This window comes from Myotis davidii, unplaced genomic scaffold (genome assembly GCF_000327345.1).
Source record: "Myotis davidii unplaced genomic scaffold, ASM32734v1 scaffold204, whole genome shotgun sequence".
In the NCBI taxonomy this organism is placed as follows: Eukaryota; Metazoa; Chordata; class Mammalia; order Chiroptera; family Vespertilionidae; genus Myotis; species Myotis davidii.
The window spans coordinates 3,682,049-3,695,954 of NW_006299715.1; the positions used below are offsets into that span (position 1 = coordinate 3,682,049).

Here is a 13,906-nt window from a genome sequence, read left to right on the forward strand (position 1 = left end):
GGAGGCAATCGATGTGTCTCTCCTCTTTCTCTCCCTCCCGCTTGTCCCCTCCTTTTCACTCTCTCTGAAAATCAATGGGACAAGAAAGGAGGTTAGACTGTACATCAAATCTCTGGCTACCCCCTGAAGGGCTAAGGAGAGAATGTCCGCGTATCCAGACCCCTTGACATCCAGCATCCAGACCACCGGGTCATGGAGAAGATCATGACCTCAGACCAACCCAGAGGCCAAGGACACAGGGTTAGTCTCAAGAACGTGACTCTCCCGTAACAACTCTGACCGTGGCTCTCTCCTTTGGAACACTTCTGGGGTTTGCTAGCTGTGTTCAGTCTGCAGACTCTAAGACCCATGAATACATCTTTGTCATTTATTTCTAGCAAAACCTCCAGGCTCTTTTTGAGTCTCTTCAACAGCTATTGGTAATTAAGGATTTAGGGAGTCAAAAGCTATACCCAAATTTTGACTACATGGGGGTTGGCACCCCAACCCCCACATTGCTCAAGGAACTTCTCCTCCGTTAGCTGAGGAAGTAGCCTACTACTGCCTTTATGGAAATTTTAGTTTTTAAATAACATACAATTTGAAAGGTGAAGGTTTCTTTCAATGCTCCTTTTGTCATTTTTGCTGTAGTTTAAATGAGATTTATAAGGTGCTCCAATATTCCACAAAAGTTCATCAAAAAAGGTTTTTCAGATTATATAACCAGTTGCTTAAAGATTTACTTTTCAAGCCAGTCAAAATTTTTCATACTTATTTTAATAACAAATACATCAATAAAAATTACCTTCCCATATTCCATTGAGGGTTCAAACTTCTTTTGTAGTATTTCTCTTATAAGATCTGGGGGGCAGGGGTAGGGGTGAAGAGACAAAACAGTGGCAAGATTAATTTTTCAATAAAAGTATAAAATGTATATTTAGAGAATAAAAGTCTATATATATTCACTAATTATTGTACCTCTCCATATTAGTGTATTCTTAGACTTTTATTCCTATTTCTTAATGCAGGTAAATAATTGAGCCGATGAGGCTCTTAACCATAGCAAAGACAGAAGGGCAAATACACTTGACTTACTACTTTGCCAGTGGCAGAATAGAGAGCTGTTATTTTTAAGAGTTTTCAGTTTCTCACAATACACCTTAATATTTATCAGCAAACCACAAACACTTCATTAAAAGTCACTGATAAAATGTTACACAGATTCTTCATTATTTGGAAACACAAGTGCAATTCCTTTTCTAATAATTTCACATATATAATATTTTACACATGAAAGGCTTCTTATCATGAACCTAACCCAAGAGTTCCAAATCACATGAGACATTCTTCCCACCTCATCTCCAAACACTGCATAGGACCCTGGAAATTTCAGTTATGCAAAGCTGAACTTTTCCATGCATGTTCAATTTGGGCTCAATTCTCACATAGGTTAAGAGCCACTTCTTCTAATTCACCAATCTAGTAATAATATGCACACTGGCCCTGGCTGGTGTGACTCAGTGGTTAGAGTGCTGGCCTGTACACCAAAGGGTCGCAGGATTGATTCCCGGTCAAGGGCATGTACCTAAGTTGCAGGTTCCATCCCTGGTCCCGGGACAGGGGTGCACGGAGTTACTAATATATTTCACTAAGTCAAACAAATTTGGAAATTTCTGGTTATTTGGATACTTTGACTTAGTTTACCTTTTATCAAAAAAAAAATGTTTAAGGCGCCAACTCATTGCACAAAACTGTTTAAATCTGATCGAATCAGCCCAGTAGGTGTGGTCAGCTCTGATAGCTGAGAGGTTAATTGAAAAAGAAAAAGCAGGGAAGCATGCTTTAGACCAGCGGTTCTCAACCTGTGGGTCACGACCCCTTTGGCGGTCGAACGACCCTTTCACAGGGTTCGCCTAAGACCATCCTGCATATCAGATATTTACATTACGATTCATAACAGTAGCAACATTACAGTTATGAAGTAGCAACGAAAATAATTTTATGGTTGGGTCACAACATGAGGAACTGTATTTAAAGGACCAGAAGGTTGAGAACCACTGCCTTAGGCATTTTATTTTAACTTAAGGCATAACAATCAATACATATCGCCATCATTTGAACAGAAGCTGAGGTCCTTTTTTGAGGAGAGAGGTGAGTTAAAATGGCATCTATGATAAAAGAAAGCTCCTCAGTTATTTAAAGGCCGACTTGGGCCAACCACCCCATCTCCAAGACACAAGCTTAAGGTTGATGAAAATGGTGTCATCGCTGACAAAGTCACACCGCCTACACACAGCATGGGTATTTCAGAGAAAGCACTGGGTGATCATAGAGCCTCCCTCAAGGTACAAGGGGACCTGGCTTATTTGATTCTTCAGTGATAGGAATGGGAAGAGGGCGAGGCTTTTCTCTAACTAAACACTCCTCTCTAACTAAACACTCCTCCCCATCCTAATCTCCAACCATTGGGATCATTGTGTCAGTCAGGGCTCTGTAAAGAAACAGAACCAGTCAGAGACAGAGATGGAGACAAGGAGAGAGCTACAGATAAGCTAGAGCTAGAGATACACATAGAAAGCTTTATTTTAAGGAGCTGTGGGGATGAAATCTTTAGGGCAGGCTGGCCGGCTGGAAACTCAGGCAGGTGTTGATGCTACAGTCTTGAGGCCGAATTTCCCCTTCTGCCGGAAATCTCAGTTTTTTCTCTTAAGACCTTCAGCTGATTGGATGATGCCCACTCAGTATAAAAAGCAATGTCCTTCACTTAAAGTCGACTAATTAGAGGTGTCAGCCACATCTACAAAACACTTCCACAGCAACACCTGGATTGGAGTTTCATTAACTCGTTGGGAACGACAGCCTGGCAGGTGGACACAGAGATCTCACCAGCGCTCCACCAAGGCTGGCACTGTTCCCCGCAGAACAGGGATGCCCAGTACGCGAGCTGGAGCAGAGTGCACCTGAGCACCCCCGGTGAGTACCTATGACCAGGCAGAATCACCAGTTTTGGGTTCAATCCTGGTCAGGGCACATACAAGAATCAACTAAGAAATGTATAGATAAGTGGAACAACAAATCAATGTTTTTCTCTCGCAAAATCAATCAATAAACTTTTTAAAAGATTAAAAATAAAAAAGAAGCCTCGTCTTTTTTGTTTTAAAAAGTTCTGCACCTCAGCTTCTTTATAAAGCCCCAAAGGGGGTGGAGTTGAGAAATCAGACCACTTGTAACTGAAAAAAGAATCCAAAATCACCATTATTGTTGAATTTGAAAACCCTAGCCTTTCCAATGGTACATTAAACATCAGACAAAATCTGATTTTCCTATAGCTCTAAGTCCTCAATTCAGTCTGATTTTTAAAGTGGGCAACCTTTTTTTTTTAAGTCTCATTTATCATAATTTAAAAAAATAATTAAACCCTCAAGCATAGTCAGTCTTAAATAATGCACATACATAGACCAGTGGTAAGTATCTACTGTTTTTCTTATAGGCCATGTCTTTATGTTTAGATTCTATCTGAGAACATAATGTGATTTTAACTAAATAAAAAACACCAAAAATAAGTTGGCCTTGGGGAAAAAATCTAAAAAGCAGTAGAGCAAAATGTAAACATAGGTTACATTTGGGTGGAGAACACACCCTTTTTTACTTGTTTCTGTGCACTTTGCATTAACACATACTACTTATAAAATGGAAATAAGTACTTAATTTTTTGAGGAAACTCCATACTGTTTTCCATAATGGTTGCATTCCCACCAGCAGTGTACTAGGGTTCCCTTTTCTCCACATCCTTGCTAGCATTTGTCATTTGTTGAAGAATCACATCTTTTGATTAATAACTCTACCCAGGGAAAGGAATTCTAAATGCATGACTAGCCCTACAGAGAAACTGGAAATAAAAATAGGGAGCCATGAGTCAGTTTCCATGTGATTCCATCCATTCCCGCGGTGAAGTATGAGGTCACGGGCTGGTGGAGGAGGGTTCAAGGTAGAAGTTTGAGAAGAGAAAGAATGCAAGTAAGAAGTTGAAACAATCCAGCCAGTGTTGCTCAGTGATTGAGCATTGATCTATGAACCAGGAGGTCACAGTTTCATTCCTAGTCAGGACACACACCCGGGTTGCAGGCTCAATCCCCAGTAGGGGGTTTGCAGGAGGCAGCAAATCAGTGATTCTCTCTTCATCATTGATGTTTCTATCTCCCTCTCCCTTCCTCTCTGAAATCAACAACAACAAAAATTTTAAAAGAATGAAATATTTTTTTAAAAAAGAAGTGGAAATGGAGATTGATTGAGAAACAGGTCAGAACTGTCAGGAGCGTGAGTGTCCTGGATCTGTGGATACACGTTTAAGCGAGTCCGTGGGCACCACAGCAATCTTTTCTAGGTGCGTTCAGTTACTCCGAGATAGAAGTAAGAAAATGGGGCAAGGAGGTTTGGGATTTTGCCGGAAGAAAATCAGTGAGAAAGGAGGGCAAGGCGATGTTTATAACAGAGACTGTGGGTGCTGACGAGTGAAGATGAGGGGGTGCTGTGAGTGAGATCGGGGACACAGTTGGAGAAGAACAGGCTAGGAGGCTGTTCCATCTGAGAAGGAAACCTATGCAGAGACTCGGAGATACAAAGGAGCCAGCCGCCCACTGAGAGGATGCAGACGATAAAGAAGGAAGTTGTCCCCACAGCACGTGCAAAGGCACCAGGGTCAGGAAGGAGCATTGAGAGAGTCTAGATCAGGGGTGGGCAAACTTTTTGACTCGAGGGCCACAATGGGTTCTTAAACTGGACCGGAGGGCCGGAACAAAAGCATGGATGGAGTGTTTGTGTGAACTAATATAAATTCAAAGTAAACATCATTACATAAAAGGGTACGGTCTTTTTTTTTTTTTAGTTTTATTCATTTCAAACAGGCCGGATCCAGCCCGCGGACCGTAGTTTGCCCACGGCTGTTCTAGGAGCTAAAAGGCCTTGTGACTGCAGCGCAGTGAGCACATAGAGTGTACCCAAGAGTATCCACCAATGCACACAACAATAGTGAGTGAGCATTGCACTGTCCCAGGCTCTGGAGACATGGTATTGAGGACAAGAAAGTACAGCCCCACCTTTCAAGATGTTTAGAGTCCGATAATCAAGACAAACAAATATCTACTATAATGCCACAAGATGTGCTACAAAGAAAGAATGAAGGTAAGGGAGTGGGGACAGGGATCCTGAATTAGACAGTGTGGCCAGAGACGCTCTCTCTGAGATGACACCTGAGCAAAGGAGTCAAATGACATGAAAAGCCATGCAAAAGCCATGCTAAGGGTCTGAGGCAGGACATCATGGCGCATGTTCCAGGAAGAGCAGGGAGGCCAGCTGGGGTCACTATTACGGTCGTTAGGAGAGTACTATGTATACCCCTCCGCATCGTCTGTGAAAGTTAGGGTGCCACTGCAATGGTCCAGGTAATGTGCGGCCTCAGCTAGGACAGTACTGACTGAGAGAAGTAGGCAGATTTGATAGACACCTCCCGGTAGAACATCTGGATTTACCTTCGAGCAAAATTGTCTTTAAGAAGACTGGTCTGCTCCCTGTCATTGCAGTGCAATACTGGGAGACACTCACTTCTGAAGTCACTATTAACTTCAATTTCAGAGTAGATGTTCCTTTCCACTCAGCTTTATTTCTATCACACCAGTTATATGTGCAATGGCTCTTTACAAAAAAGCAATTCCCTGCAACGCAGGCATCCCGGGCATCCATTCATTTTGCACCACCCCAGGCTTGGCTGCATTAAGCACAGCACGTCACAATCGATCTCCTTCTTGGAAGCCTGCTGTCCAAATCTCATTAGGCTGAGTTTCTGGGTCAGCCAGTTGCCAAGAGGGTATTAAAACACATTCAACCTCCTCCTCCCCGGGATTCAAGGTGATTTACTTCTGATCAGGTTCGGAGAGAGCCTTCGTCTCAATTAATAAACATGTCCTATTGAATCAGTGATGCCATCCATTTAAAATATTTTAAAATGATAATCCAGGCACTTATAGATTCCCACAGGAGGCCACAGATGGTCAAGAAATGCCACACACCAATAAACAGTTGTTTCACCACCTTTTGGCTCGAGTGTCGACTAAGAGGCTTGTTCCCCACAGAGTTACTAAACAGAAGCCTGTGTCTGCAGCTGCTCTCCGTAAACCAGTCACCCCTCCTGTCCTTGCAAGGCTACGGGGACTTCTTTCCCCTGGACTGCTGCCCTGGGAGTCCTCTCCCTCCCCCTCCTCTCATTCTCAATTCGTTCTTTCTCCAATCCCACCCAATACAAATTTGGCTTTTAGGATGTTTATATGTTTTAATGTATTTTTATTGACTTCAGAGAGGAAGGGAGAGGGAGAGAGAGATAAAAACATCAATGATGAGAGAGAGTCATCAGCTGCCTCCTGCACACTCCACAGTGGGGATCAAGCCCGTAACCCCGGCATGTGCCCTGACCGGGTTGGAACCGTGACCTCCAGGTTCATAGGTCAATGCTCAACTACTGAGACACGCCAGCCGGGCTGAAATTTTATTCCTATTCTACCTACGCTAACAGGGATATGTATAAAATTAAGATAACATGGATAAGAAGAAAGAAAAAAGAGAAGCAAGCCCACGGACCGAAGATGGGACTCCGGTGCTCCATGCAGGGACTACCTGGCCCTTGGCTCCATCCCCACAGTGTTGGCTTTTGCAGCAAAAGAACACAGGAAGCAAGGGGCCATTCTGTGCCCGCTGCTTAGAGAGGAAGCCAGTGTTCTAAAATTTTCCAGAAGCCATTTAGAGTTAACTGCTCAGGCCGATGGCCCAGGAAAAATGTCAAGACTAGAAACAAGGGTTTTTCCACGTGCTCTCACCAAAAGGAAACTCTGAGACAATCAACAGCATTCTAAAACAGTAGCTGAGGGAACATTTTGCAATTCCAGAAAGCAAGGGGGAGGGCTGGAGAGGGGGGCTCCTTGGGAATCACCCCAGGTGTGCTGCTCCCAGCTCAGGAGAAAGCCAGAGGATGCATTCAGGACCACGCAGCTGGAGACTGGGAAGTGTTAAACAAACGAACTATAACAGCTCACGCTTAATCTTTGTCATTCAATCCTTTCCAAAAGGTAACGTTTACTCAGTTGGCAGCAGTCCAACTGGGTAAAACAAAATAGAAAGTATAAGCTATTAGAAAACACCACGTTTCAAAATCTACGGGATACTGTTCTCAGAAGAAATTTTATACACTTAAATGCATTTATTAGGAAATTAAGATAAAAATGGGGACTGCAAATATTGGGGGGAACACTTTGTAAAGTATATGATTGTCTAATCATTATAGTGTTCACCTGACCAATACAAAATAAAATAAAAAGTAGAAATCGCCTGATATTTCTGAGATAAATACTGTCACCAAAAATTCTGTCTTATTACATTCTGGGACTTAAATTCACAGAAGCCCTGGGAAGAGAAGTCCACCAATAAATTATAAGCCAAACTCTTAACGATAAAAAATTGAGGGAGATGTAATCAAATGTTTAACTCTAAAAGTTACAAAAGAAAATGAAATAGACTTTCAGGTTAGAAGGGAAGAATTACTAAAGATAGACTGAACAAAATGAACTTAAGTTTTCGTTAAAAAGCACGTTAGCAGCCGGTAAAGGCCAGCCCTTAATTCTGGAACTCATTCCTGTTCCCGTGGGGAAAACTTATTTATAAAACAAGCAGTACAATGTCTGAAAAGGCACCTTGGAAATGGTCTAAGAGTCACTGAGCAACACCTGGACTAAACCTTTCTATCAAAAGCTTCCACTCTTTCTACTGTATTCTCTTCCTGGATTCCTAGGAAGTAGAAGAATTGACAAAGCATATCCCACGAGGTGCACTGTCCAGTCCCACTACAAGGCATTGTGCAATAGCCTAGTGTAAGGAGTATACATGACAAGAGAATGGTGCTGAAATCAGACACATCTGAATTCAAATCCCTGCTCTGCCCACGCAAGCTGTGTGGCCCTGGCTAAGGTAGCTCACCTCTCTGTGCCTTCATTTCCATGTAGATAATATAGAGATGATGCCCACCTCACAAAACACTGGGCAACATTCAGTGACATGTCTGTGCATTGCTATTGTAGGACTAAACTGGTTCAGTCTCTATGGAGTGCAATGAGGCAATAGCTGTTAAAAGTGCAAATTCACAAAATTACAAACTGACCTGGCAATGCTATTTTTACGAATTTATCCTACATACAGACTTGCAAATGTGTGACAATACTGAAGTTCCTTATAACAGTGCTTGTGACAGAAAAATGGTGAACACTGGTTAACAAGTAATGAACTACTATGCAGCAACAAAAAATTAAAAGCTCGAGGAAGTTCTTTAGGTACTAATATAAAATAAGGACCAACATGTATGTTTAAAAAGAAAGTCGTGTGTCAAATAAAATAGACAACATATTGTCATTTGTGGAGAAAAGACCACATACACATATTTGCTTGTAGAAAATATGTCTGAAGAGACACAGACCCACGAATGCACACAGGAAATCTAAAAACCACGTTTGGGTGTCTGAGAGTCAGGAAGGGAACGGAGTGTCACACTGCATACCATTCTGTACTTTTACATTCTGAGTGATGCAAGTATGGTACCTCCTCAAGGAATAAGTGTTTTAAATTTGGTGAGGTACTTTAACAAATCAACGTGGAAAATACCAATAATTCAACAGAAAAATAAGCAAAGACAAGAACAGGAAGTTTCTTTGAAAAAAAGAAAAATTCAAATGGAAGAAGGGTGTGACTCACTTGTGATTAAAGACACACAAATTAAAACATGACATTTTTTTCCCTGTGACATGTCAACACTAAAATTCTTAATCACCAGCATTGGAAAAAAGTGTGGGAAAACAAGTATTTTCATGTTTTAATACTGGGACTGCACATTGGTACACAAATCAGACAGCAATTTTGTAAATCAATCAAAACTCTGCAGGCACACACCACTTGCCACAGTAATTCCTTTTCTAGGGTCCCTCCTATTGGTTGAACTTGCCCAACTATGCAAAGCTATGCATTCAAGAGTGGTCATTGTAATAATGTTTTGGGGGAAAAAACACACAAAAAACTGGAAATCCAAATACCCACCAATATACCAGTGAAGTGCATTGTTTTATCAGTGGAGCAATGCTTAGCAGTAACCAAGATGAGGGAAAAGAACTAAAATGCCAACACTAGGGAATGGGATAAACACAATGGGACTTACTCACACAAAGGAACATCAGAGCGCAGTTAAAATGTATGGGTTAGAAACCCTGGGTTTCAATATGGGTAGACACCAAAAACATAACAGTGAGTTAAAAAACAAAACAAAACAAAACCCAGACACAAAACAGTGCTCTCTCTTTATATACATATATCTATATATCTCTACATATCTATAGATATATATAGATAGATAGATAGATAGATTTATAGATATATGTGTATGTGTGTGTGTGTATATATATTATATTGTGTATATATATGTATGTATGTATCATATAGAACCCAAGCTTCTGTGGATCAGGGAAGGAGGGATGGAGGGAAGACAGGAGAGAAACCGGAGCAGGAACGTGGGAATGAAGATTCCAATTTCGTCACTAAGGTTTTCTTTCTTTTATTTAAAGCAACTCACTCCGTGTTCATTCTGGGAGAATAAATACACTATGGGTGGTTTATGTACTTTTTTCTGTGTACTTCTCTGCATTTTGTGAAACTAAAGAGAAATAAAATGGATGTCAAGAATAATCTATCAGATATGTTAGGTTTTAAAAGCAAGGGGCAGAAGTGCATGTCAAATAATTCCTTTGGGGGCAGGGGAGTGTGTGTGTACGTGTGTGTGTGCGCGAGTGTGTGTATAATGTTCATTCCCCAGAACCTAGAACGGAGCCTGGCACTTGGAAGCCCTCGCTAAACATCCACTGGATGAATGAGTGAACAAATGGCTACATGAAAACCCTGTTAGCAATCATTACCTTTCAGTGTTTCAATGTGATTTGCCTTTTATGTACATGTATTGCTTCCATATTTTAAAAAATTTAAAAACTTAGTTATCTTTATAACTAGTGAGATGATTTGAATTTCATTCAATACTTAGTCCTTCTTAGTTCAGGCATCCCCAGGAGCCCCGGTCCCCTTTCCTGTGAGCCCACCAGATGGTCCTCACCTCACAGCTGTTCCCGGCCCTGAGCTTCTCACAGATACTTAATTACTGTGGAGTCCAGGAGTCTTGTTGGCTAAAATATTATAAGCTTGAATTTTTCCATGAAAGTAAAAAAAAAAAATCAACAATCTTGGAAATAAAGTCTCAAGTCTTGGAAACATAAATAGCTATCACAAAATCCATATACTTTTAATTCTACGGGAGAAATGGAGCCGCCCATGGCAACTCCCCAGATGTATAAAGTAGAGGGTGTAACACGAAGCACTGGGATTTAAAGAAAACAGAGATGCTCTGACAGCTGACAATAGGGAAATTAAAAGTAATTGCAAAACTGACAGTAAGGGGAGTTTTAGAAGAAAACGTAAAAACAGAGCAACACGCTTTGGAAAGGCTCATGGCCCTGAGGGTGTTACTCTTTTGGTAGCTCAGTGGTAGCACCGTGAGGCCAGTATTTCAGGAAAGCACACACAGCAAATACTCAACCTTTGTTGAGTGAATAGAGGGAGAAATTTGGTGGAGTGGGAGAGTTAATCTCTATAAAAATTCAAAAATACTACAACTAAAGCCAGCAACTACGAAGGATCTCGGATGTGCCAGGCACGGCTGGCACCAGTAAGTGTATAAGCTGAGACTGCAAACTATTGAAAGGCAGTGTGAAGCATGCAGAAGTAAACTATATAAATGAAACTGAAATGGTACAGACAAAACAATGAGATGAGGGACCAGACTTCCAAAGGATGTGTCACATGAGCAAAGTTTTCAGAAATAACAGTTTGCCAGGAGGAGAGTGAAGGACAAGAGGCAACAGAACAAGGAGTCTCGTCTTGAGCAAACTTAGGTCCTCACATCAGACAGGGACTGCAGTGAACAAAAACCAGGAATTGTCCATGCAAACCCCTGAAATCGCTAGTGTCCAGCAAACAGCGGCACTTTTCTTTTGAGTGTTGATGAAGGTGAAGGCTACATGATACAATTGTAGAAAGGTGGGAAAAAAATCATTTGTATTATTTCATTCTCGTTTCTTTTATTCTTCAGCACACACAGTTGAATCCCTCAGTTCAATCAATGGATGACGTGACTCAGGTATATAAATGTACAGCAGAGACTCTACTTTCCAGCTGATCAGGTTACCTGGCCATCAGTTCCTTCCCTACAAGACACGGCTGCACACAGTCCCTAATGGGATGTGCCCTTGGCCGTCCATATGTATTTTCTGTTCATTGTACACTTACTGGATGGATTTGCTTGCTGGATCTGCCCTAACTGAGTACCACAAATGGACAGGCTTAACCAAAAGAAATTTATTGTCTCATAATTCTGGGGGCATGAAGGCCAAGATCGACATGTTGACAGAGCCATGCTCCTGCTGAAGGCCCCAGGGACGGAACAGTTCTGGGTGTCTCCTAGCTTCTCTTAATTCCTTGGCTTGTGGCAGCATAACTCCACTGTTGCCATGGCATTCTGTGGGTGCTGTCTCCAAATTCCCTCTTTTAAGAGGACACTAGTCATATCAGATTAGGGGCCCACCCTATGCCAGTATGACCTCATCTTAACTAATTGACTTTGCAACAATTCTATCTCCAAATATGGTCGCATTCAAAGGTACTGGGGGTTAGGATTTCAATAAGAGAATTTCAGGGATGGGAAGAGGAACAATTCAACCCATAACTCTGGGTTTGCTCCCAGGCTTCTCCTGCCTCTTTATGTATAATAAGTAATTAAAGCTTACATAAACTGAAGAAATAAGAACATAAAAAAATGAGCATTAAAAACGACGTCAAATGGTCTATTAAGACTTAATAAAAACCAGTCAATTGGATGCAATTACATGTGGGTAAACTGTAAAAGCCCGGGGAGAAAGCAACAGACTACAAATCTAGAACACTGAGCTCCAAGTGTTTTGCGCATTTCAAAGAAAGCAAAACAAAGAAGCCAAAATTAGAGAGGATGCACTTTGGGTGGGTGCTGTTTATATCAGAAACATTAATCATAAAACTTCAAACAATTAACTCATAATAAAAATAATTTTAAGCCCTTGGCCCTACATCAAAAGATTGGTGAGAGAATGCCTTTGGATCCTTGCTAAAAACCTGCTTGTTTTTGGTCAACATCCTTATGGGAACCAACTTGGAGAGATGCCCCCAATATAATGTTAAGTGAAAGACTCAACTTATAGAATATGCAAACTATCCCACTTTTTCTGAAGAGTTTCAATATATTTGAAAACATGTTTGCAAATGATTTTGAAAGGATTAGACGTGTTATGAATGAATGAATGGGTGTAATAGGTTTTGTGGGCTGAATCGTGACTCCCAAAATGATGTGTTGAAGTCCTGAGCCTGGGAACCTGGGACTGTGACCTGATTTGGAAAAGGGGTCTTTGCAGATGTAATTAAGTGAAGGATCTTGAAATCATCCTGGATGTAGGGGACACCCTACACCCAATGACGGCTGTCCCTATAAGAGAAAGGCAGGGGGAGATGTGAGCCAGGGAGGCAGACAATGGCCCTGTGAAGACAGGCAGAGACCAAAACTCCTGGAGCCACCGGAGGCTGGGAGAAGCAAGGAAGGATTCTCCCCAGGAGCCCTCAGAGGGAGCATGGCCCTTCCAATAAACTTGACCCTGGACTCTGGCCCTTGGAACTGTGATCATTTGTTTGTGATCACCCAGTTTGTGACCATTTGTTATGGCAGCCCCAGGAAGACAATACAGGGAGGGTCAAATACAAGACCAGTGCTCTAACCACTGAGCATGGAGCCTGCAGTCAAAGAAATACTTCTTCTTTAGTCCATGTGATCACCAAGACCTGAGGTTAATTTAGAGCAGCGGTTCTCAACCTGTGGGTCGCTACCCCTTTGGAGGTCGAATGACCCTTTCACAGGGGTCGCCTAAGACCATCCTGCATATCAGATATTTATATTACAATTCATAACAGTAGCAACATTACAGTTATGAAGTAGCAACAAAAATAATTTTATTCTTGGGTCACAACATGAGGAACTGTATTTAAAGGGCCAGAAGGTTGAGAACCACTGATTTAGAGACTTTTAAATGAATTTCTATTGTATTCATTCATATTTTACTTAGCAAACAGTAATATAGCACTTTGTATAAATCAGATGCTGTTGTAATTTTTCCATAAAAATATTTATTTAAATATTATGATGATCAAAGAAATACTATTATTATTAATTATTATTATTATTATTATTTCCAGTTTAGAGAGAGAAAACTAAGAGTTTAAGTAACTTGCCCAAGGTCACAGAGCTAGCAACATCAGAGCCAGGATTCAAACCCAGGCAGCTCTTCCCCACCGCCCGGTGTTAAGCTCACTTCCGAATCTAGCCCCGAACCGAGCAGAGGGTGTGCGACAGGACGGCCTGGAGCCATCTCTCCTGGTTCTGTCCATCCTTTATGGTTCTGACCCAGAACTGCCCTGTGCAGCTACTTTCTAGCTACTTCTCCAGGAGCAAATTTTAGGACTTCTCTCCACTCAACCCCAGAGGACAAGCAAAACTTAGTACCATGTGGACTTCACCCAGCTGCTGCCGGGTAGCCTCTCTTTATTTGCATTTGCACTCATGTCTCATTTCCTGCGGGTATCTGAAGTCCTCCTGAAAGGACATTGCTGGAGACCATGAAAACAGGAAGCTTTTCTCCTGGTGTCTTTTGTGGGACAGGCCCACATTTCCCAGAAGGGCACACCTGCCGCCCTGTTTACTGAAGGAAAAGGCAGGAGCACA

General features: G+C 41.7%; 1 protein-coding gene across 8 annotated transcripts in view; it reads right to left on the reverse strand.

Annotated features, from left to right (window-relative positions):
• The window catches only part of PROM1 (prominin 1), an 89,021-nt gene that overhangs the window by 59,158 nt on the left and 15,957 nt on the right, over positions 1-13,906 (reverse strand). For all 8 annotated transcript variants that reach the window (XR_001515903.1, XM_015571844.1, XM_015571846.1 and 5 more), the window contains exon 3: positions 785-840. Coding sequence is in view for 7 of the 8 variants with exons in the window: in XM_015571844.1 (XP_015427330.1) it covers positions 785-840 (56 nt within the window). In the remaining variant the exon portion in view is untranslated. The remainder of the gene's footprint in view (positions 1-784; positions 841-13,906) is intronic.